The sequence below is a fragment of the Gossypium raimondii genome, chromosome 5 (assembly GCF_025698545.1).
Source record: "Gossypium raimondii isolate GPD5lz chromosome 5, ASM2569854v1, whole genome shotgun sequence".
Taxonomy (NCBI): Eukaryota; Viridiplantae; Streptophyta; class Magnoliopsida; order Malvales; family Malvaceae; genus Gossypium; species Gossypium raimondii.
Window position 1 is genome coordinate 53,435,666 of NC_068569.1, and position 22,582 is coordinate 53,458,247.

The window sequence follows — 22,582 nt, forward strand, 5'->3', positions numbered from 1 at the left end:
TTGTCAAAATTCGTAGACCAGAATAATTTTTAATGTGAGCCGATCACACCTTAATAAAAGATCAGTGGCGACTCCAGTTTTATTTTTTAAATTCGACAACTAAAATTTTTGTTTTCAAAAAACGGTTTCGACAGCTTGGCGACTCCACTGGGGACGTTAGAGAGTCGAGCCATGACTTGGTTATATTTTGTCTTTGTGTCGAAAATTAAAAGTTTTTTAAATCATGATTTCTTTTCTCATTTATTGGTTTTCATTGTTGTTTATTTCCATGGTTGAACCAAGTCGGTTGATCTATATTTGCATTTTGCATTACATGGTTCGTTTTACCCCTTTAAGTGGGAGCGAGAAACTAGTCCTTCGTGAGGTTTTCACCTCCGTGTAGGGTAGTGGATCGCTTCCGGGATACATCCGTACCTATGTCTTCGTGAGATTTTCATCTCCGTGCAGCCATAGGGAAATGTATCCCCCTGAACTGAACTCGATCCATATGAGCCTATAATGGGTAAGGATCGAGGAATCTGCTGGTTCGGGTACCCTTACTCTAGAAACTAAACCTCATATAGTGAGCTTTAGGAACTTGCCCTAGGTAGAACTATTCCAAAAACCTAAGTGGATTCCAGATTAAGTGTTCTTGATATTTCATGTTTGTATGGGATTATATCTCTATATGTGATACTGACTTGGGTTTCTTTTGTTTTGATTGCATGACATCATGATTGCATTACATTTTCATCTTAGAAAAGAGATGTTGATTTGAGTTCGATTACTAGATTAGAAAGCTTGTTATGGAATACGGGTTTCTTGATAAGGTGGAAGATAATACGGTGGTCTGAAGAAAATATGGCACGAAAAGCCTAACAAGAGGAGTATACGACTTTGCTGCATGACTTGAGAATCCAAATTGTCAAAGTTTATTCAAAAGTCATCAAAGGTCCCAATCTCATAAAGAAGCTAATGAACGTGAATGAGCAAGGATTTGCGACCTAGATCAAACAAAAATGAGATCAAATTCGTGAGATGTATCTTAATATCTGAAGGGTCGATGTCTTCACTTGGAGTATGAGGGTAAAGCAGTATATATATGTCCGCTTTATGTAAAGAGATTTGTTTTCTAGTAAAAAATTGAACATGAATCAACGTCTCTTTTCGCATTCATTTCATGCATTTGCATTACATTACATCATATGCAACAAAGATTATTAAAAGATCCTAATTAACTAAAATCATTGCTCAGTTAACCTAGAAACCAACCAACCAACCAAACACCGTTACGGTACTCGAGCAAAGATTAAGGACATGGATCAGAGATTGGAAAAACTCGAACAGTGTCAGAAGGAGATACAAGACTGACTTCAGCTACAGGTGCAGGAGCGGTTAGATAAGATGCAACAGGATATGTCTGAGAAGATGCGAGAATCTCAAGATGATATGATGGCGAAGCTAACCAAAATGTTGACTGGAGGAGGTGATAAGGGAAAGGGTCTCATGGCTGATGTCGATGAACCACTCTATCCTCCAGGCTTTACTCCTCCACATGTTCGAACTCAAGCTGAGTATCCGTACAAACCCACTGTCACAATCAGGCCTCAGTAGTCCCAGGCCAGTGCTTCGAACTTTCAAGCTAGATTGGGCTCTAACCCCGAAAACTACCCTGTTAACTCTACCATTCATGACTTCGATGAAGTGGCTAAAAAGGAAAGAATATAGGAGGAGTTACCAAAGCAGCTAGAGGAAAGGTGCAAATGGCTCGAGGAGAAATTCAAGGCAATAGAAGTCACTGAAAGCTGTTGTGGGATTGACGCTAAAGAGCTGAGCTTAGTTCCTGATTTGGTACTCCCTCATAAGTTTAAGATGTCGAAATTCGAGAAGTACAATGGGAAAACTTGCCCAGAGGCTCATATCACCATGTTCTGCAGGCGAATGGCTGGATGCGTTAACAATGACCAGCTATTAATACATTGTTTCTAAGATAGCCTAGCAGGGGCAGCATCTAAGTGGTACAATCAGCTGAGCCATACCACGATTGGTTCATGGAGGGACTTGGCACAAGCATTCATGAAATAGTATAGTCATGTGACAGACATGGCTCCTGATAGAATTACCCTTCAAAACATGGAGAAGAAGCCGAGCGAAAGCTTTAGGCAGTACGCACAAAGATGGAGGGAAGTCGCCGTCCAAGTTCAACCACCGCTCTTAGAGAAAGAAATGACGATGCTTTTTATAAATACATTGAAAGTCTCGTTCATCACACATATGTTAGGAAGTGCCACAAAAAGCTTTTCTGACATAGTCATGAATGGTGAAATGATTGAAAGAGCCATAAGGAGCAAGAAAATTGATGCAGAGGGGAGTAACAAGAGGTCAATCTCAAGGAAAAGATAAAATGAGGTGAACAACACGGGTTACTCTAAACCAGTTACTGTGAGTCAGCCAAGAAAGGTGGCTACTAACCAACAAGGTTCATTAAGACAAGAATCTAGAGTGAAACCAGGTACCGAGAAGCTCCAGTTCACACCAATTTCGATGTCATATAAGGAGCTATATCAAAGCTTGTTCGATGCGCACGTTGTTGCTCCTCATTACTTAAAACCTCCACAACCTCCGTATCCTAAGTGGTATGATGCGAACGCACAATGTGACTACCATGCGGGAATTACGGGGCACTCAATAGAGAATTGCATTACCTTCAAAAAAGCTAGTTGAAAAACTCATCAACATGGGTATTTTCAAGTTGGGTGACTCATCTGTAGAAAATCTGTTACCCAATCATGATTGAGGATGGAGGGACTACAATGTATGAAGAAGTGGTGAGAAGTTTGCACATCGATGCCATATATGCAGACACAATTAAAAGGGTCCTTGTTAGATATTCGCCTTAGGGGTGTTCTAAATAATGGGATTGCAGAGGAAACCCCTAAAGTATTAAGAGTCTGTTAGAGTAATGTTCAGAGCACACTTGTTGCTTTTAGCCTAGAAGCAATAAGAACTTCTTTGTGAAATAGGCTCATGTCTAAACATTATTATTTTAATAAAATATATCATTGCAATCATCTTTGAGCAAATGCTTTTTCATTCTTTACGATTCTTTCATTCTTTTGGATTTTTTCTGCCAAACTATTCATTTATTCATTCATTTCTTTGTATATCCTTCAGCACCCACTATGGGTCCCTAAATATCAATGACATGAGTGACGCTGCAACAGACTCAGAACCTCCTTTTGAGTGAGACATGTGTTTAGAGGGATCTCATAACTTTGAAGATGTCATAAATTGTAGCTTATCTTCTGACTTGTTGAAGATGATAAAGCAGTAAGAGAAACAAGCTTACCTCATGAGGAGAGAATGGAAACTGTGATATTGAGGGAACATGCATGACCGAAAAAAACAAAGCAAGACGTTGTTAGGTTACTTCAAGCATTCAAAGATGCCTTCGCAAGGTGATACCAAGATGTACCCGGTTTAAGCGTTGTCATTGCAATCTGAACAACAGCACGATATCAGAAATTTTTCAGTATGTTCAAGATGAATATCATGAATGGTGTAATGAAAACTCTACCTGGGCAATGCCACTCTTTCTAGTTTATCACATTTTTTCATTGAAGTTGAAATTCTTTCTCTCCGGGTATTGGCTGAGCAAGTTGGATGAAGCAAAACGAATCCAATCGCAATGTGATCAATTGAACTTGATAGAAGGAAGAAGGCTAAAAGCTATTCATCACAGTCAGATGTACCAGAAATGAATGATGTGAGCCTATAACAAAAGGTTCATCCCAGAGAATTCCACGAGGGTGACCAAATGTTGAACGTCTTCCCTCTACAAAAAATGTTTTGGAGGGAAACAGATGCCAAATTGGGAGGAACCTTATGATTATAGAGAAGGTTTTTTTTCCAAAGGAGCTTTGATTTTGAGCGAGATGGATGATAAACCTGCAAAGTCCTGTAAACTCAGATTCAGTCAGGAAATACTTCACTTAAAGAAGGAGAGGACCAATGTAAAAACCCACAAAGGGCAGTTTGAGTCCCAAAAAAAAAGAAAAAAAGAAAAAGAAGCGATGTGAAAAAATGAAGAGATGAAAATAAAAAATGAAAAAAGTAAAACCGGAGAGGCTAAGGTGAAAACTCGCAAAGGGCGCTTTAGACCAAAGGGGATTTTGAGTTGAAAACCCAAAAAAGGCGGCTCAAATGTTGATTAAAATGGCGCTTGAAATTTTTAGAGCAGCTAAAATACTGATCAGAATGGGGGCATGCAATGGTATTGCTATACCTGAATCAACAAGAAAGGGTAGGCGACATCTTGGGGCATCGTCAAAGTACTCCTAAACACATGTTAAACTCAGAATAGCCTTCAGAAAGTCTGTACAGAAAGGTTTAAGCTGCGATATCTGGGGCACCTAATCCTTATACTATTTTTGTTATTCTTGGAACACTACATTCATTTCCAAGATACGCATTCTTAAATTAATTTCTTTGTTATCCATCTTTATTATCCTTGACAATTTATTCATTTCGAGCTATACTCAGAACCAACTCTATTCTTATCCATGATCTTTTTGCAAAGCATGTTGCATTAGAATAATGATTAATAGACTAATAAAACTTTCACAAGGGAAGTTTTGCATATTACTCTTAAAATTTCTAAATAATATAGGAACCTCAAACAGGACTATTGTTTAGAATGCACCAGGTTAAAGGTTGGAAATCTAATAAGGAAGAGTCTAAATTAAGACTATCCCTTTGAATTTTGTTGTCTAAAACATCGATTGGAAAAAATGGCAATATGTCGTGCTGGTGACAAAGCTTAGAAGAACAAGCAAATAATGATCACCGAATAATAAGAGGAAGTTGTTTTTGGAGAAGAAAATTCTTCATTTGTGCATGAGCATTTGGTAGGACACCCTGGGAATGGTGTAAAAGACCAAAGAGTTTCACATCCTGTATCCTTGAGTTGTGATAGCAGAGGATTGAGAAAAAGCCAAATCTTTTACTCTTGGTTTACAACGAAAGAAAGATGGTACAAATTTTTGCATCCCTAGTGGATTAAACTTTGAAGGTTACAGTGGGGCAATCTGACTAAGTGTTTTTTTGGACACGCTAGCTGAGCAAAAGGTGTTATAACACATTAGTGATGAAACCTTAATAAACTTGGAGTAATAATAACTCAAGCGTTAAAATATCATTTTCATGACATTCTGCATTCATTCAAATGTCATTCATACATGTCTAGTTAGGAGCATTTGATTCATTCTGTTCATGACATCCTAATCATTAGGCATAATTAGGCTCATAAAGTCATGTTCCACAGAGAACAGATCAGTGGAATGATAAAGCCTTATCTCCCTGAGCAACAGTGGAGCAGGTTGGAAAGCAGCAGATATGGTCTTCATGTATTGGCGTGAAGTAGATCGAGTACAACAGATCTTATTTTCATGTACTGGCGTGAAGTAGATCAAAGACAACAGATCTTGTCTTCCCATACTGGTGGCGAAGTAGATCGAAGAAAACAGATCTTGTCTTCATGTACTGGCGTGAAGTAGATCAAAGAACACAGATCTTGTCTTCCCATACTGGTGGCGAAGTAGATCAAAGAAAATAGATCTTGTCTTCATGTACTGGCGTAAAGTAGATCAAAGATAACAGCTCTTGCCTTCCCATACTAGTGGCGAAGCAGATCGAAGAAAACAGATCTTGTCTTCATGTATTGGCGTGAAGTAGATCGAAGAAAACAGATCTTGTCTTCATGTATCGGCGTGAAGTAGATCGAAGAAAACAGATCTTATCTCCCTAAGCAGTAGTGGAGCAGATCAAAGATGGTGGATTTTACCTCCCTGAGGTTACAGTGGAGTACATTGAAGCCAGTAATTCTATCTCCCTGGGCAACAGTGGAATAGATTGAAGATTACAGATCTTATCTCCCTAAGCAGTAGTGGAGCAGATCAAATATGACAGATTTTACCTCCCTGAGGTTACAGTGGAGTACATTGAAGCCAGTAATTCTATCTCCCTGGGCAACAGTGGAATAGATTGAAGATTATAGATCTTATCTCCCTAAGCAGTAGTGGAGCAGATCAAAGATGGTGGATTTTACCTCCCTAAGGTTACAGTGGAGTACATTGAAGCCAGTAATTCTATCTCCTTGGGCAACAGTGGAATAGATTGAAGATTACAGATTTTATCTCCCTAAGCAGTAGTGGAGCATATCAAAGATGGCAGATTTTACCTCCTTGAGGTTGCAGTGGAGTATATTGAAGTCAGTATTCTAACTCACTGGTCAGCAGTGGAATAGATCGAAGAAAACAGATCTTGTCTTCATGTACTGGCATGAAGTAGATCGAAGAAAACAGATCTTGTCTTCATGTACTGGCGTGAAGTAGATCGAAGAAAGCAGATCTTGTCTTCATGTATTGGCGTGAAGTAGATCGAAGAAAGCAGATCTTGTCTTCATGTATTGGCGTGAAGTAGATCGAAGATAGCAGATCTTGTCTTACCATACTGGTGGCGAAGTAGATCGAAGAAAGTAGATCTTGTCTTCATGTATTGGCGTGAAGTAGAACGAAGAAAACAGATCTTGTCTTCATGTATTGGCGTGAAGTAGATCGAAGAAAACAGATCTTGTCTTCATGTATTGACATGAAGTATATCGAAGAAAGCATATCTTGTCTTCATGTATTGGCGTGAAGCAGATCGAAGATAACAGATCTTGTCTTCTTATATTAGCAATGAAGTAGATCGAGGAAAACAGATCTTGTCTTCATGTATTGTCATGAAGCAGATCGAAGAAAGTAGATCTTGTCTTCATGTATTAGCGTGAAGTAGATCGAGGAAAGCAGATCTTGTCTTCATGTATTGGCGTGAAGTAGATAGAAGAAAGCAGATCTTGTCTTCATGTATTGGGGGCAAAGTAGATCGACGAAAGTAGATCTTGTCTTCCCATATATTGGAGAAATAGATCGAAGATACAAGTCTTATCTCCCTGAAGTTGCAGTGGAGTAGACAGAAGAAAGTAATTCTATCTCCTTGAAGTTGCAATGGAGTGGGTTAAGACCACAGATCTCATCTCTCTGAAGTTACAGTAGAGCAGATCGCATCAAGATTTATCTTTAAGTTGTAGCAGAACAAGTTGAAGCTATAAATCTTATCTCCCTAGAACTGCAGTGGAACAGATTAAAGATAGCGAATTTTGTTCTTTTGAGAAGCTACAATGTATGAATCCTATCTCCCCGACATTACAGTAGGAGTGGATTGAAGCACCAGTTCCTATACCTCTGAAGATGCAGTAGGATGGAACGAGGCTACCTGAAGAAGAAAAGATTGAAGAAGTTGAAGCTCAGTAAGACCGGGCACAATTGGGCTTTTAGTCTTTGCTCTATTCTCGTTACACGACAATGAGCAAAGAGGGGCAGGTGTACAAGCCCAAATTGCCCAACCCACTCAAAACAGGCCCAATTAACAGCCCAAACCCCCAAAACAGAAACCCTAAGCAGTTAGCTGCAAATCCCAACAGCAACTTCTCCAGCAGCCGCAAGATCCGGAGTCGACCACCTCTGCGCGCGCTGAAATCTCCACTTTCGCCTGCAAACACGGATTAAAGAGTCTAATAGAAGAAAACATGTAAAATAGCAAACAATTTTCGGGCTATAAAAGCCCTATTTCATGTACTCAAATGGGGGAATTTTTGGGGATAAAAGATACGAAATAGAGGGGAAAATAGAGAGGAAATACAGAGGAAATTTATTTTTCGAAGGTTTTTGTTCTTACTTTGAAGTGTTCATCGTTTTTTTGCTTATATATATATTTTTATTTTCTTTTATTTTCTCATTTTATTTTGCCTAAAACAACAAAGAAAAGAGGGAAAAAACACTTACCTGTTCGTCGGGGTCGTCGTGCCACCACCATCTCCGCCGTCATCGGAGCTTTGGGTGGGGAGGCTGATGAACGGCGGCGCAAGGATGCTAGGGTCAAAACCCTAGCAGAGCAAAAGAGGGGCATCATTTTTTTTTCATTTTAAAAATGGGCTATCAAATTTTAAAGGGAAAATTTTGATTTAAATAGTGTTACAAAAACGGCGCCGTTTCACCAAGGAGGATCCGCATGTTGTGCCTTTAAATGGGATATTTTCGCTATGGGTCCTTCCTTTTTGTGGCGCACTTCAATTAAATCCTTTTTTATTTCTTTTAATTTTAGCCTCACATTTCGTTTCTGTCTCAATTTAGTCCATCACTACACAACATTTTATAGACGGGATTAATTTCGCTTTTAGTCCTCCATTGTTGGGCGCGTTTCCAAATTAGTTTTTTTTTAAATTTATTTCAAATTTGCCTCGCTTTTTTCTGTTTTAGTTCATTTATCAGTTATTTTATTATTATTTTTTATGCTATTACCATTATACCATTATTAATTATTATTATATTATTAACTATAATATTTTCATACATATATACGCCTATTTTTATATGTAATATATATATGTATATTTTATTTTTGTATGTATATAATTTTAAGCCTTTATAAATACATGCATAAATTTATACATACGTTTTTCCTTATATTTTATTCTATTTTCTTAACTTTTATATACTTTATATTATATATATACTTATATTTTTTTTGATTTTGTAAATATATATATACATATACATATACATACTTTTATATTTTTATTTTATTTTCACGATTTTCAAATATATATACATGCATTTTTATTAGTTTTGATTGATAAACTCCATTCCATCTTTTTATATGTATCCTTGTATATACGTATTAAATATATGTGTACACATATTTGCAAATTTACTTGTATATTGTACTTGTATATATATTTGTAAATATTTAGTCATAGATGCTTTAAATTAAAATATTTGTATCATATTGTACATTTTTTAACATACCCTTTTTGAAAATATAGTTTGGTTTTAACCATACATCAAAGTTATTCTCTTGATTCAAATGTTTTTTTGAATAAAAGCAATATTCGAAGTTTGGGATTTTCGAGGGAAATTGAGCCATAACGTATTGGGTTCTGATTTTCTTTGTTAATCTAAAATAACCGAGGATATTCTTTATTCAAAATGCATGAGTATAAAAATCATTTTTGGGAACTTAACTTGTTGTGTCCTAACGCATTGGGTGTGGCATGTTACTTTCCCAAAATGAAGATTTTCACATAAAATAAAGGTGATATTCAAAGTTCGGGGATTATGAGGAATTGTACTCTAACGTATTGGGACTCGATTTCTTTACATGACTTGACAATTGATTATCCTTTTTCAAATTTCATCATTTGAGCTGATTTTAGAAATCTTTTTAACATTCGACACTAAGATATTAAATGATCAATTTGGTACCGATTTTAGGCGTTACGAGGGTGCTAACCCTTTCTCGTGCGTAACTGACTCCCGGACTCATTTTGTCAAAATTCGTAGACCAAAATAATTTTTAATGTGAGCCGATCACACCTTAATAAAAGATCGGTGGCGACTCCAGTTTTATTTTGAAATTCGACAACTAAAATTTTTGTTTTTAAAAAACGGTTTCAACACATATACTTAAAAACTTAAAAATTAAATTCTCTTACTTTTTTTTATTTAAAAACTCATTCATATCAATTTGGCATGTTGATTAGGTAATCTTCATATGACGTTGCATATGACTGACAAAAATAAATGTGTTAAGTTGACAAATTTTGATGGAAATTAGCAACAAAAATAATAATTGAACCTATAATTTTTAAATTGAAAAAGTATGAGATCGAATTTTTTTAACTTTTAAAATGCATAGACTAAATCTCAAAATATAGAGAAGTACAAGGACTAGTAGCACATTTTAACCTTTTTAATATATTTAAAATGCTTAAACGTTAGGTTTAGACTATATGTTGACCAAAAATATAAAGTAGCCGGTTGATTCTGTCCTTTGAGGAGGAACCTACCATTTGCTTGTTTTTCTTTTCACTTTCGTCTTCGTCTTACTATTGTTTTTATTAGTGTTCCCAAAACTCTGTTATCATTTCTTCCTTGTTTCAATCTCAAAGATCGTGCAGAAGTTGTCAGCGAGCCAGTGAAGGTACCATTGCTGTTTGTAAGTTTGCTTGCTTAATTCATGATATGCTGTTCTTTGCTTTTATCTTGGTCTGGGTTATATAGTTTTCTTTCCCACTTTCACTAAGATTATTAATTTTGGGCCACATAATATGAAATATGAACTACTGTGATAAAATCAGTTGATTTTGCTTTTAGATTGGATTTAAATCTGAATGAATCAAAACTTCATGAAAATCCAATACATCTCACATATTTTGATTATTTCAGAACCTCTCTTGGTTCTGGTTAAGCCCACATTTGTATGTATGTACGTACGTACGTATGTATGTATCTGCTACTGCTATAGCAGCTTTGTGTGATTGGTTCACTGCTTCTTTGGTTCGCTACTTTATTTTCAGTACTAATTTGTCAAGCCACAAGTCAGGTGATTTCTACTTTCCATTATTTGATTGCAGGGCTGTGTTTGTTTTCTTTGGTTGTGTTTATTTTTTTCCTTCCATGCATCTATTTACATGATTTTTTTCCAATTTTTTCTCAAAGCTCTTTTGAAACTAATGATTAAGTTGAAAGAATGGTAATGCATGAAAGAATGACAATATACATATATGATTGCAGGGACATTCTATGGAGTGCATACAACCTGCAGCTAGCATTGCAAATTGTCTCGGAACTCCAGTTTGTAAATACTTGCAATATCACAGAAAGCTGAATGATTATGTGAGAAACTTTAAGAGAATCAGAGATGAATTGAATAGCAAAATGGAAGATATAGAGCTGCAATTGAAAGCAGAGCTTCTTCATTGTGTGGGGAAGATACCAAAGAAGGAAGTAGAAAATTGGTTAGGAAAAGTGAAAGTGATGATTATGGAAGCACAAGATGTTGAAAATAAAGTAAGTAATGGGAGATATCTCTGCCGTGCTTGCAATGGAAAGCTGGTTGATAGAAAGATTCAAGAAATGCAGACATTTCTTGATAAAGCTCCTAATATCTTCGAAAGTCTTCTCATTGAAGGTCCAAGTGTTGGGTTGCCACTGCCAACATCAGAGCTAGTTGGTGAGAAAGCCGTGAGAGATGAAATTTGGCAATGTTTGATGCAAGAGGAGGTGGGTAAGATTGGGGTTTGGGGGATGGGTGGTGTGGGTAAAACGACCATCATGAAGCACATCCATAATGATCTTTTGAAAGAACATAGTTTTGAAAGGGTAATTTGGGTTACTATATCAAAAGACTTCAATGTGATGAAGTTACAAGATGATATTGCAAGCGCATTGAAGGGAGATTTGGGCAATGAAAAAGATAAGGTTAGACGAGCAGCAATCTTGTTAGAATTGTTGAAGAAAGTGGGAAAGCATGTTCTAATCTTAGATGATGTGTGGGACAAAGTCTCTTTGGAGGAGGTTGGGATCCCTGAGCCGAGTAGCAGCAATGGATGCAAATTGGTGTTAACAACCCGTTCGGAGCAAGTTTGTAAGTATATGGGTTGTAAAGTGACACAAGTGAAGCCCCTTTCAGAAGAAGAGGCATTGATACTATTCTTGAATAAAGTTGGACCTACCATAGTGCAAAGTCCAACTTTAATGCCAACTTTGAGGCTTGCCGTCAAGGAATGTGCGGGTCTACCTCTTACAGTTGTTGTGCTAGCTGGTACCATGAAAGGAGAAGATGACCCTTGTATTTGGAAAAATGCACTCAAGGAACTGAAAGAGCGAGTAGGGATGGTGGAAGGAATAGAAGCTGAAGTGATCGAGCGTTTGAAATTTAGTTTTGATCACTTAAAAGACAAGAAATTGAAGCATTGCTTCTTGTATTGTGCATTATATCCGGAAGATTTTCCAATTTGGGAGGATGAGCTAATCGAGTGTTGGATCGATGAGGGATTCATAGATGAAATGAATACAAGGCAAGAAATGAAAGATAAGGGCCATGCTATTTTGAAAAAGTTGGAAGATAATTGCTTGTTGGAAAATGGTACCCATCAATATCAGCCTTGCAAGAAGATGCATGATGCAGTGAGAGACATGGCATTATCCATCACAAGTATAAATCCTCGATATATGATACAAGCAGGGCTGCAATTAGAAAAGTTACCAAGAGAGGAGGAATGGACAAGAGATATTGAGAAAGTGTCGCTTAAGATTAACTCCATATCAGAGATTCCCATAGACATATCGCCTCCAAAATGCCAACTGCTTACAACCTTGTTACTACAGTGGAATCCAATAAAGAAGATCCCAAATTCTTTCTTTGTGAACATGCCTTGTCTAAGTGTTCTTGATTTGTCCCGTACGAACATCGAAAGTTTGCCAGATTCCATCTCTGAATTAAAGAATCTCACCGCATTGCTGCTTGAAGGTTGTCAAGAGTTAAGAGCTTTGCCTTGTCTTTCAAAGCTTCAAAGATTGAAGAAGTTGGATCTTAATTTCACCAGCATTGAAGAAGTCCCTGAAGGCATGGATATGTTGATCAATCTAAGGTATCTTAACCTTTTTGTTTACACTCTGAAAGTGATACCCACCAGAGTATTGCCAAAACTCTCTCACCTTCAGCACTTGAAAGTTTATATGCATGGTGAAACAAAGGGCCTTAAGGCGGATGAGGTAGTGCCATTGCAAAAATTGGAATGCTTTTATGGACGTTTCGAGAACATGTATGAACTGAATAAGTTTGTCTCCTCAATGCAGCAATGTAAGAAAAATCTCATCAAGTACCAGTTATATGTAGGCTTATTTTCTCTTGTTGCTGAAGAAGAGAGAGTTGTATCAATCAATGACCTTGAAATTGTTGGCGGTGAGTTAATGTTCCCAGTTGATATGCAAGAGCTCGACATTTCATATTGCCACTATTTGAGAAACGTAAGCCATATTTCTTCCTTAAAAAATGTGGTTGACTTGAGGGTATGCAAAATTGGGCACTGTGCAGGGATAGAATGTGTTGTTTCCTTCTCTTTTTCCTCTTCTACTCATCAATTCCAGAGCCTCCAGTGCTTGTGTCTTATTGATCTGCCAAAGTTGAGTGAAGTTATAAAAGTTGAAGGATATGGTTCAGCAAAAACATCAATATTAGCTTCGTCTGCTACCTTTTCCAATCTTAAAAATATTCATATATTGGACTGCCCAAGTATTATGACGTTGCTTCCACATTGGTTGCTTCCCAACCTCCAAAACCTGGAAGAAATAACAGTGACGGATTGTGAGAAGCTAGTAGAAATATTTGCAGCAGAAGATGAAGAGAAAGGAAGTGATGCACTAATCAAATTCGACCTTCCCAAACTAAGATTTTTGATACTAAAGTCAGTACCAGAATTGAAGAGCATTTGTAGTAAAAGTGGAGTGATGGTTTGTGATTCTCTCCAACTTATCGATGTTGATAACTGTGATAAACTGAAGAGAATTCCTCCCTTTGTTTCCTTTGTTGGCAATGAACAGCCATATGCACATGCTCCACCTTCTCTTAAGATCGTGTCAAGCAGACAATGGTGGGACTCTTTGGAGTGGGATGATCCAAACTTTAAAAATGTTCTTCAACCCCTTTGGCAAAACAGATGGTTTTTATTAAAGACAGCTTTTGATGAATGTAGAGAACTGATCAAGATGAAGTAAGCCTCATCCTTTTATCATTTTCCTTTTTTATACTTTCTAAATCTCAATTCCTCAAAATCTATACATCAAATGTGTTTATACCTAGACTTTAAATATCTATTGATTTATGTTTTGTAAGTGTGGTTTAGGGAAATAATAGAGGAGATCAAAATCAATAATTATGGGATCAATTTTTTTATATAAAATTAGGGATAGGAGATAGGGATTACATAGTTTGAACTCGTGTCAAACGAGTGTCTGATAATATTTTTAACCACTATTCCATTCAAGTCAAAACATGAGACCAAACTTGTACTTCTAACGTTTGGTTGATTTATGTTATATTTAATGCTACATTAGTTTATTTTGCACAACTAAATTTTATTTCTTGATCATGTGGACTAAATTAGGTATGGCAAAAAAATCTGAATTCTAACAGGTTCCAACCTGATCTAATCCGTTAGAGTTGATTTTTTTTTTTTTTGAAAACTCAAGTTCAGGGCAGGTCGGATAGAGTGAAATCAAAAAAACAAAACAGTTGGATCAGGTTTGAGGTAAATATGTCCCATCTCATCTCGAGATAGTTACAAAAATGTCATTGGATTTGATTTGGATATCGAATTTGATGACTTGATGTGTTTTCTTTTTTTTTTAAATCACTCAATGTAAAGCTTGTAAACAAGAGTAGATCCCACAATTCATGTACTCTTGTATGATGTTAGTGTAATTTCTTGTAAGGAATGTTATATCTATATAATCTTTGATACCTTGATAATGTTGTTCTATAGATTCGAATTCCAAATTGCAGTTTGGGAGCTGGTAATTTCACCTTAATTTAGAAATTTAATATTTATTAAAAAAAATACTCCTTTTTACATTTAGTATTCGAGAATTACTAAAAAATATATATAACTTTTGTAGTTTTGATAATTTATAAAATATGAATAACACAGTTGTATGATGTCCAATATACACTTCCAACCTCTTAATTCACCAAGGATGGGAGTATTTGGGAAGATGCTGAACCACTGATTCAAGATTCTACAGCACAACCCAAGAAAAAGAAGTGATCTAGGCACTATATAAATATTTTTAATAATTATGGAACACCAAAATGTAAAACTGAGTTTACTTATTTTAATAATTATCAATATTTTTTTTTATAATTTTGTATTAATCGAAATGAATTTGGATATCCGTTTAATCTACAAAATAATTTGTTCTGGTTTATTCTTGATACACATTTTTATTATTTTTTTATATTTTTTTTAATTTTTACTGTTTTGCACTCATCTAAATTAAACTTGACAACTATTTGTCCACGTCAATACCATGTACAAAAATAGTCATTTATGTTTAAAATGTTACGTTTTAGTCACTTACGTTATCATTTTGTTACGAAGAGGTCACTCTACCATTAAGCTCTATTACCTACCTAATAGTGGTCCTAAATGGCAGTCCAAATGGGTTTTAAATGCCAACTTGGATGTCCTACGTGGCAGTCTAAATTAAATTTATTTAATTAAAAATCTATTTTCATCCCAGCAACTGAACATCCAAGTTGGCATTTAAACCTTATTTGCACTACCACGTAAGATTGCTGTTTGGGAGGTAACATAGTTTAATGGTAGAGTGACCACTTTGTAACAAAACGATAACGTAAATGACTAAGACGTAATATTACAAACATAAGTAACTAAAATGTAATCTGAGTCAAACAAATGTGACTATTTTTATAATTTACCCTACCATTAATAATCAAACTACTCAACAATATTTACCTACTTAATTTTTTTTTCCTTTTGTTATTGAAGGTTCAATTGAGTACATTTTTTAACGATTTAATTGATTTTTTTTACTTACCTTTAAGCTTTTTTAATATGAAAGAGTTAATTTATAATTTAACCTATTAAGTTGGTGTCGTTAAACTCGTGACACCAATCTCAATAAAAGACTTAGGGCTAACTTGTCAATGCTTTTGAAAAGTGTATTTGAAAAATTTGACTCAAATTTTGAGTGTTTAACATTGCTGTCAAAAAGTACTTTTGAGAAATAAAATATCCATTTTAGACATGTTATTATCAAGTAACAAATATGCATTTAAATAATATTTAAATCGTTAATATTATTATATTTTAGTAAGAATATAAAAAATATTATAACTTGTTGTTAATGTTTTAATATATGAAATATAAATTTTAAATATTTTTAAAATAAATATTAATTATTTATAAAATTTAATTAGAATATATAAACTATATTTTAAATATTTAAATATAACCCTTAAATATTGGTAATTAGTATTTTAAAAAATATTTTTTTTATTTTTAATTAATGATTTTAACACATTTGTAATTAAACACCAAGAAAAAAAATACTATGTTATTGAAAATGTGAAAAAATAATTAAGCACTAAAAGTACTTTTGAGAGAGGAAAAACTAAAAATTTTAGGTTCTCTTTTTCAGAAGTGCTTTTGAAAAGTACTTCTAAAAAGTTAAAACTTTCAGCCAAAAGCAATTTATTCTGCACAACTTTTCTTTTAAAAGTGTTTTTTATGCACGGCAGAACGTGCCCTTGATATCAGAAGAGATATTAAAGTTTTTTTCTTATTTCAAAAATTATCTCTTAATCTATTTCCAATCAGAAGCTGCCATGTCACCATTCACCTGTATTTTTTTAAAAAAATATTTACACGAAATTAACAAAAAAAAAAGGGAAAAAAATTAAAATATTTTTAATTAATGTAATAAATTGAAAGAAAAACTGCTAATTCTTCCTGAACTCCCATCTTCTTCCCCGTAACCTTTCCGATTGGTTTGCTTTCGGTAATCAAAACCAAACTTTTCATTTTCGATTCCATCCTCTTCCCAAGAAGCAAATAATTCTTGGGATTTTAGTTTGTTTTCAGACCGTAATCACTTTATTTTTATTTTGCAATCGATTTGGAAACACTAGAAACCCAAATTGATTTTCAAAATAGAAACCCTAAAAGGCCAAATCCGATTTTGAAAGACGAAACCCCCAAAACAAAATAATATTATCAACTTGTTTTTATATTTGTTAAAACATCAGCTGTTGGTGCTTGCCTTTGGGTTCTCCAACTGATTGGAAAAGCTTGAGGGTTTCTTGGAGCTTAGGAGGGAGTTCTTCTATAGGGTGGAAATAGATGAAGATGGGATGGATGTGTTGTGAAAGAATGAAAATTTAGAGGACTATGATGCCATTTTGACAACAACTAAACCCTAATTCAATCGTTGGGAAATAGAGAGCTGGATTTGGTAGATGGAAACAGATTGGAAATTAGGAATTGAAGACGTAAGCAAAATTCGATTTAATTTAAAATTATTTTAAAAAAAAGTTAAATTTTGAGTTAATTGGATTGAACTATTCAATTTTTAAATTAGTTCATAGTTTGAGTCGAGTTAAATTCTACAATTTAAATAATAAATTGGTGTAAATATTCTTTAGTATTTAACAATTTAAGAAATAAGCAAATTAAACACTCTTTCAAAAAAATTTCAAAATAATTTTAAAATTTAAAATTTATATTTTTAAAAAATTCTAGAGAATATATAAAAAATTAAAATTTTAAAATTTCGTAAAATAATTTTAGGTACTTAAATAAGTTAATTAATAATTTAAGTTTATTATACTATCTTCTTCTTTTTTCTTATTTTACTTAAAAAATTTTAAAAATATATACGGTTTCAAAATTATGTGTTCTTATATGAAATTAGTTATCTTGTAATAAGAATTTAATTTGACATGTTCAATGTTTTAATTTACCTCGAATAGTTTTACTTAGCTCGATTTGAAAAAATTTTAAATCGAGTTAGGATGATAAAATAAGACTCGTCAACTCAATTAACTCGAAATTTTTTCACTTAATTCGATTCAACTCTCACATCTAGCAATGAGCAGAAAATAAAAAATATATATTAATTACTAAAATAAATTTAATTAAAATATTTTTTATTTTTTCCAATTGTTTTAAAATTTTATTGTAAAATTTTAAAATTACAAACGAATGGCAACATGGCAGCTTCTGATTGGACAAAAAAGCTTAGATTAACGGTTCTAAGTACTTATTTAAGATTAAGGCCCATACGTAAAAATGTAAGAAAAATAAATAAAAATATATAAACAAATTATTAAATTAAAAAAATAATGAAAATACATCATCTCAATCATAACAGAATATGAATAATTACGAACCCCATATGATGGTTTGATGGTCAAGAACTCAACAATGTTCATCACCTCAGGTATGGCCTAGTTTCAAATTGCGTCAGTCGCGTTGATTATTCGAGCTTTGTCTTATTATTGTAATTTAAAAAAATATATCAACAATTACAGAAGAAAATATATAATAATTTTTTATTTATTCACAAATGTTTTGCTTCAAAATACAAATACATTGCCATGGATGTATCAAAGAGGGAAAAAAAAGCATATATATATATATATATATATATATGATATTACATAAGTTAAGTAGTATATTTCCAACAAAATCATCTGGTTTGGCTTCGTCTCTCCAGACTTTAAATAAATAAAAGAAACTCTAAATTTTATCTATAATTTTCTTTAGTGTTTTTTTCCCCTAAGTATCGTATTTAAATAAGTAAATGTTTTATCTATAATTTAAGCTTGATATTTCGACGTCAGCATCGCCAATCCAACCGTACTTCGCCGGGACCCACAACATGCTGACTAGGCTTCCTAAATGATACCATGTGGCTGCTAACCATGAAGGCAGTTACACGCTCGGAAACCCTAATATCTTCCATCTTTAATTCCTGCAACCGCCGCACGTATTCCGGCACGTGGAGTAGATCCCAAACTACCCCAACGCCGCCGGGCTTTAGGACCCTCACCATCTCCCCCACCACCCTCATTCTCTCCGCTGCCGCCTCCACCGTGCGATGGCCGTATTCTTTTCCCACCGTGTGGACGAACACGGCTGAAACCACCACGTCGAAATAGTTATCCTCGAATGGTAAACTCCTCACATCGCCTTCTTTGCACGTTACATACTCCCCCACACCTGTTTCAAATTTCCCATTTTTAATCATTAAATGGATAAATTTATATACTTTAAATGTAAATGAAATGGTAAAGAGTGGGTTACATTTTGTCTTTTTAAATAAAAAATTAAATTATTCATTCTATTAAACATTTTATTTATTTTATTGTTAAAATTAACTTATTTACATTTTGTTATTTTATTAATAATGTTAATTTTCACAATAAAAATTGATAAAATTTTAATTAAATAATTTAATTTACTCATCAATTTAAGATATAAAATTTATTCACTTATTTTTAAATAAAAATAATGATTAACATCGTAAATTTTAAAAATAAAAATAGATAAAAATTTCAAGTTTATGATATAAAAATTAATTCACTTATTTAAAACAAAAACAAAACACAGTAAAGAGTCTCTATGGTAGTTTTAGGAAATGATTCAGGAAGTACGACGAACCTTCAACGTTGGCTGTTCGGAGCGTGGACAAAGTAGTCCGTTTAGAACGATCCAACCCAACAACCCGACCCGAACTACCAGTCTTTTTCAGCTGAGTCGCCACCGAGTTGAGAAGAATCCCTCTGCCGCATCCAATATCAAGCGCCAGCTTCACCGACGACCAATCATAAACCGACCCCACCATCCGCTGCGCCATTTCGTAATGCAACGGGCCAGCGGAGTACAAAAAGTTGGCCGCAGCGAAGAACAAGCAAACAGCCGAAATCGAGGTGACGGCGCCGCTGAACCCGGCTGCGAAACGGGCGGCGCCGGGGCTGGGAAATAAAGTTTGGAAGAAGTGGAAGATGGAACCGAAGTAGAGAAGGAAGATAATAGATAGTGATGAGAAGAAAACAGCGTGACACAAAAGGAAAACCAGTGTTTGCCATTGATCCATGCCGTAAATGGCATAGATCTGAGTCCAATCTCTGCTACTATTGCTTTTTCCCATGCTCCAAAACTCGACGAAAACTCAAAAATAAACAGGAAGCGAAAGGAATTCGTTGATGGGTTTTTGTTGAAGAACTTGATCAATCAAATCATGGTTTTGAAGGAAAACGATCCAAGAAATCATCACTGAAAAACAGAGAAAAGAGGGGAAAATGAAGAGCAGTGGATCATGATTTATAGTAATAAATCAGTGAAAACATCAGTTGTACAGGGAATTCATGGTATCATTAGCAATGAAAATTTTCCTTTTTCACGCGCTTTCGATACTTTAAATTTGTAGGGGTTGATTTGAATTATATAGGGAAAATATATATGAAAATCAAAATAATATAATAAAAGTTGAACAAATCTAGTGGACAATGTACGGATTTTGACAGAAACAGACGGAAAATTAAGAGAGTAACTACTGGTGAGTGGGATATTGCTGGTACGTATATATTTTTTTAGTTAAATGAGAATTTAGAATGGCATACTTATTTTTTTCACCCTCTAACTTTACCAAATAATCATTTTAGCCCGTCATTTATTTTTTAAAACTTACGTTTTTTTAACTTTGCTGACTTAGCATATACGTAGATTGTTACGTGGATAACACGTCAGTAAATTTAACAAACGTTAATTTTTTTCATCTATTTTAGAGATGTTTTAACAAAATAATATAAGTTCAAAAGCTAAAAGAGATAAAATAAATAAATTAAAGACTAAAATGATTTTTTATAAAGTTAGAGGCGGCAAAAAGTTATTATGCCATTTGAGAAAAAAGTTAAGACGGCAAGGAAGACTTTTATAAAGCTGGATATTTGACCTTTTCATTTTAGAGTTTGAAATGGTTGTCCTAATCTCATTTTTACCATTTTTTAAATTTTAAATTCCAACTTGTTTTTTTAATTCTTTTTCTTTAGAAATTTAATTATTTGCTTGCGTAATTTATATTTTTAATTAGTGTGATCCAAAGTCAAATACAATTGTCTTGGAAATAAGTAGGTACTGGAATTGGTACGTGTTGGTATTTATCTATTCAATTTAAAAAAGTATATATTTAATTTATAGAAATATATAGATATAAAATACTCATTGATTATATAGATTACTCATTAATAAATTCATTAAATAAAAAACTATTCAAATCAATCTAAAATTAATAGTAAAATCCATCATTCAATATGAAATTTTAAAGATTTAACTCGGGTTTAATTATATTTTAGCTTATATTATTTTAAATGTGAAAGTAAGTTAACATCCTTTTTTATTGGTCATATTTTAATTAAGTTTTTAGCATAATAGTAAGCAATTAACATTATTCATACGCCAGCTGGTGCACCATGTTCCAGTTGGTGTGACCAAAATTGACTGGAACGAATCAATACAATCAATATAGACAAGAACTTTCACTAGTGCAAACAAAAAGGTTGATTATTTTGACTTAACATTGGAATGATATGCACCGACTGATATGACCGAAATCGGTGTAGAATTGAACACCATGCTAGGAACCATATATTAAGGGTGCGTCTTTATATAAACGAAATTCAAAAAATTTTAAAATTCAAAAATTTAAAAGAAGAATAATTCAAAATTTTAAATATATTATCATTAGTGATAATTATATTTATTTTTGTCCCCTCTTTTACTTTTTGTTTCTTTTTTATTTTTAATCTTTTAAATGCAAATACATAGTTTTAACTTTATTTTAATTCAGTTATAGATTAAGTTTGAGATTAACTCATTTTTGGTTTATTTCTTTTATGTTTTATCAAATTCTTTTCCATTAAAACCTTCTAAATAATTATAATTAATTTTAAATACATATTATTTAACGAATCCATCTCTATATTTTACTTAAATATAAATTTAACATAAATTTAAGTGTCTTTATTAGGGTAACATCTTTTTGGTTAAGGGGGCTTATAATATAGTTCAAGATAATAGCAAATTTTTGGGATTGAGGAAGGAGACTAAAGAATGAGCCATCAATTTTAGACACGTGATAACACAATAGGCCACTTGAAGAGTGACCTCCACCCGCTACAGACTGAGTGATTATCAGAAGCTTTGCCTCCTGATTCAACTATTCGACCAAGAGAAATGAAGCCTCCCAAAGAAGTTAGCCACCCATTCCAGGAAGGATGCCATCATTCGTTCCTCCAAGCACTTATTAAGAACATGACTCTTGAGGCTACCGAACCCTATGTGGGCTCAACTACTCCGTATCACAATTCAAAGGAAATGACAACACGTCCCATCACAAACATCCTCCCTAATAACGAATCTATCACGTTAATATCACCTAACACAGGACCTTACCTAGAAATAACCCCCAGAACGAGGAGGAAATGATTGACTCTTCAACACTCTTGCTTACACTCTGCCACTCTGCTCTTAGCCTTCACCTCCGTTGCCTTTAGTCTCAATGTGAACTAGCCTCCACCAGTTCCACTATATCCTCATTCGTGTCTCTTTATTAACCCCACACATCAACAAGCAATATGCGCTTTAAGTATTCATAAATCCTTTTACTACCCTTAAATTGTTTAATATCCTAGAATAAAATTCAGAAATTGAACTCACGATTCAATTCTACCATGTGAAATAGGTGGATCATCCTAAGAATACCACTTTTTAAGCAAGTTCAGATTATAAACAACTCTATAATTGATTTAAATCCATTGATTTCTATATTTCTATGGTAAGATATGAAAGCTTTACTTCAATTTTTTATTATAAACTTTCAAAATTAAAATTAAATTGACATAATTTATAAATATTGAAATTAAATTTATAAAAACAACATGACCAAATTGACATAACATTTAAACGTTAAGTATTAAATTAATTATTATATCAATTTTAAAAGTATCAATTATCGTAATCTCTGTATTAATCATTTAATAGTGGAGGACAAAAGAAATGTAAAAATAATAATGAAGTAATACATCTAAAAACTTTGGCCATCATTAATATTATATATGAATCCACCATTGATGACCT

General features: G+C 33.8%; 2 protein-coding genes across 4 annotated transcripts; one reads left to right on the plus strand and one right to left on the minus strand.

Annotated features, from left to right (window-relative positions):
• The first annotated feature begins 9,897 nt into the window (after window positions 1-9,897).
• LOC105768344 (probable disease resistance protein At1g61300) lies at window positions 9,898-14,401 on the plus strand. Of its 3 annotated transcripts, none has more exons than XM_052630380.1 (3): window positions 9,898-10,074; window positions 10,653-13,633; window positions 14,112-14,401. In XM_052630380.1, the coding sequence occupies exons 2-3, from the start codon at window positions 10,662-10,664 to the stop codon at window positions 14,128-14,130; spliced, it is 2,991 nt and encodes a 996-aa protein (XP_052486340.1). In that variant the 5' UTR covers window positions 9,898-10,074; window positions 10,653-10,661; the 3' UTR covers window positions 14,131-14,401. The 3 variants fall into 3 exon arrangements, with proteins under 3 accessions (XP_052486340.1, XP_052486342.1, XP_052486341.1); XM_052630382.1 differs by having other exon boundaries at window positions 14,117-14,401; XM_052630381.1 differs by having other exon boundaries at window positions 9,898-10,059.
• Window positions 14,402-17,967: 3,566 nt separating this feature from the next.
• On the minus strand, window positions 17,968-19,885 carry LOC105768343 (uncharacterized). Its single transcript, XM_012588225.2, has 2 exons — window positions 19,106-19,885; window positions 17,968-18,664 (listed from the first exon to the last, which is right to left on the minus strand). The coding sequence occupies exons 1-2, from the start codon at window positions 19,593-19,595 to the stop codon at window positions 18,282-18,284; spliced, it is 873 nt and encodes a 290-aa protein (XP_012443679.1). The 5' UTR covers window positions 19,596-19,885; the 3' UTR covers window positions 17,968-18,281.
• Between the last annotated feature and the right edge of the window lie 2,697 nt (window positions 19,886-22,582).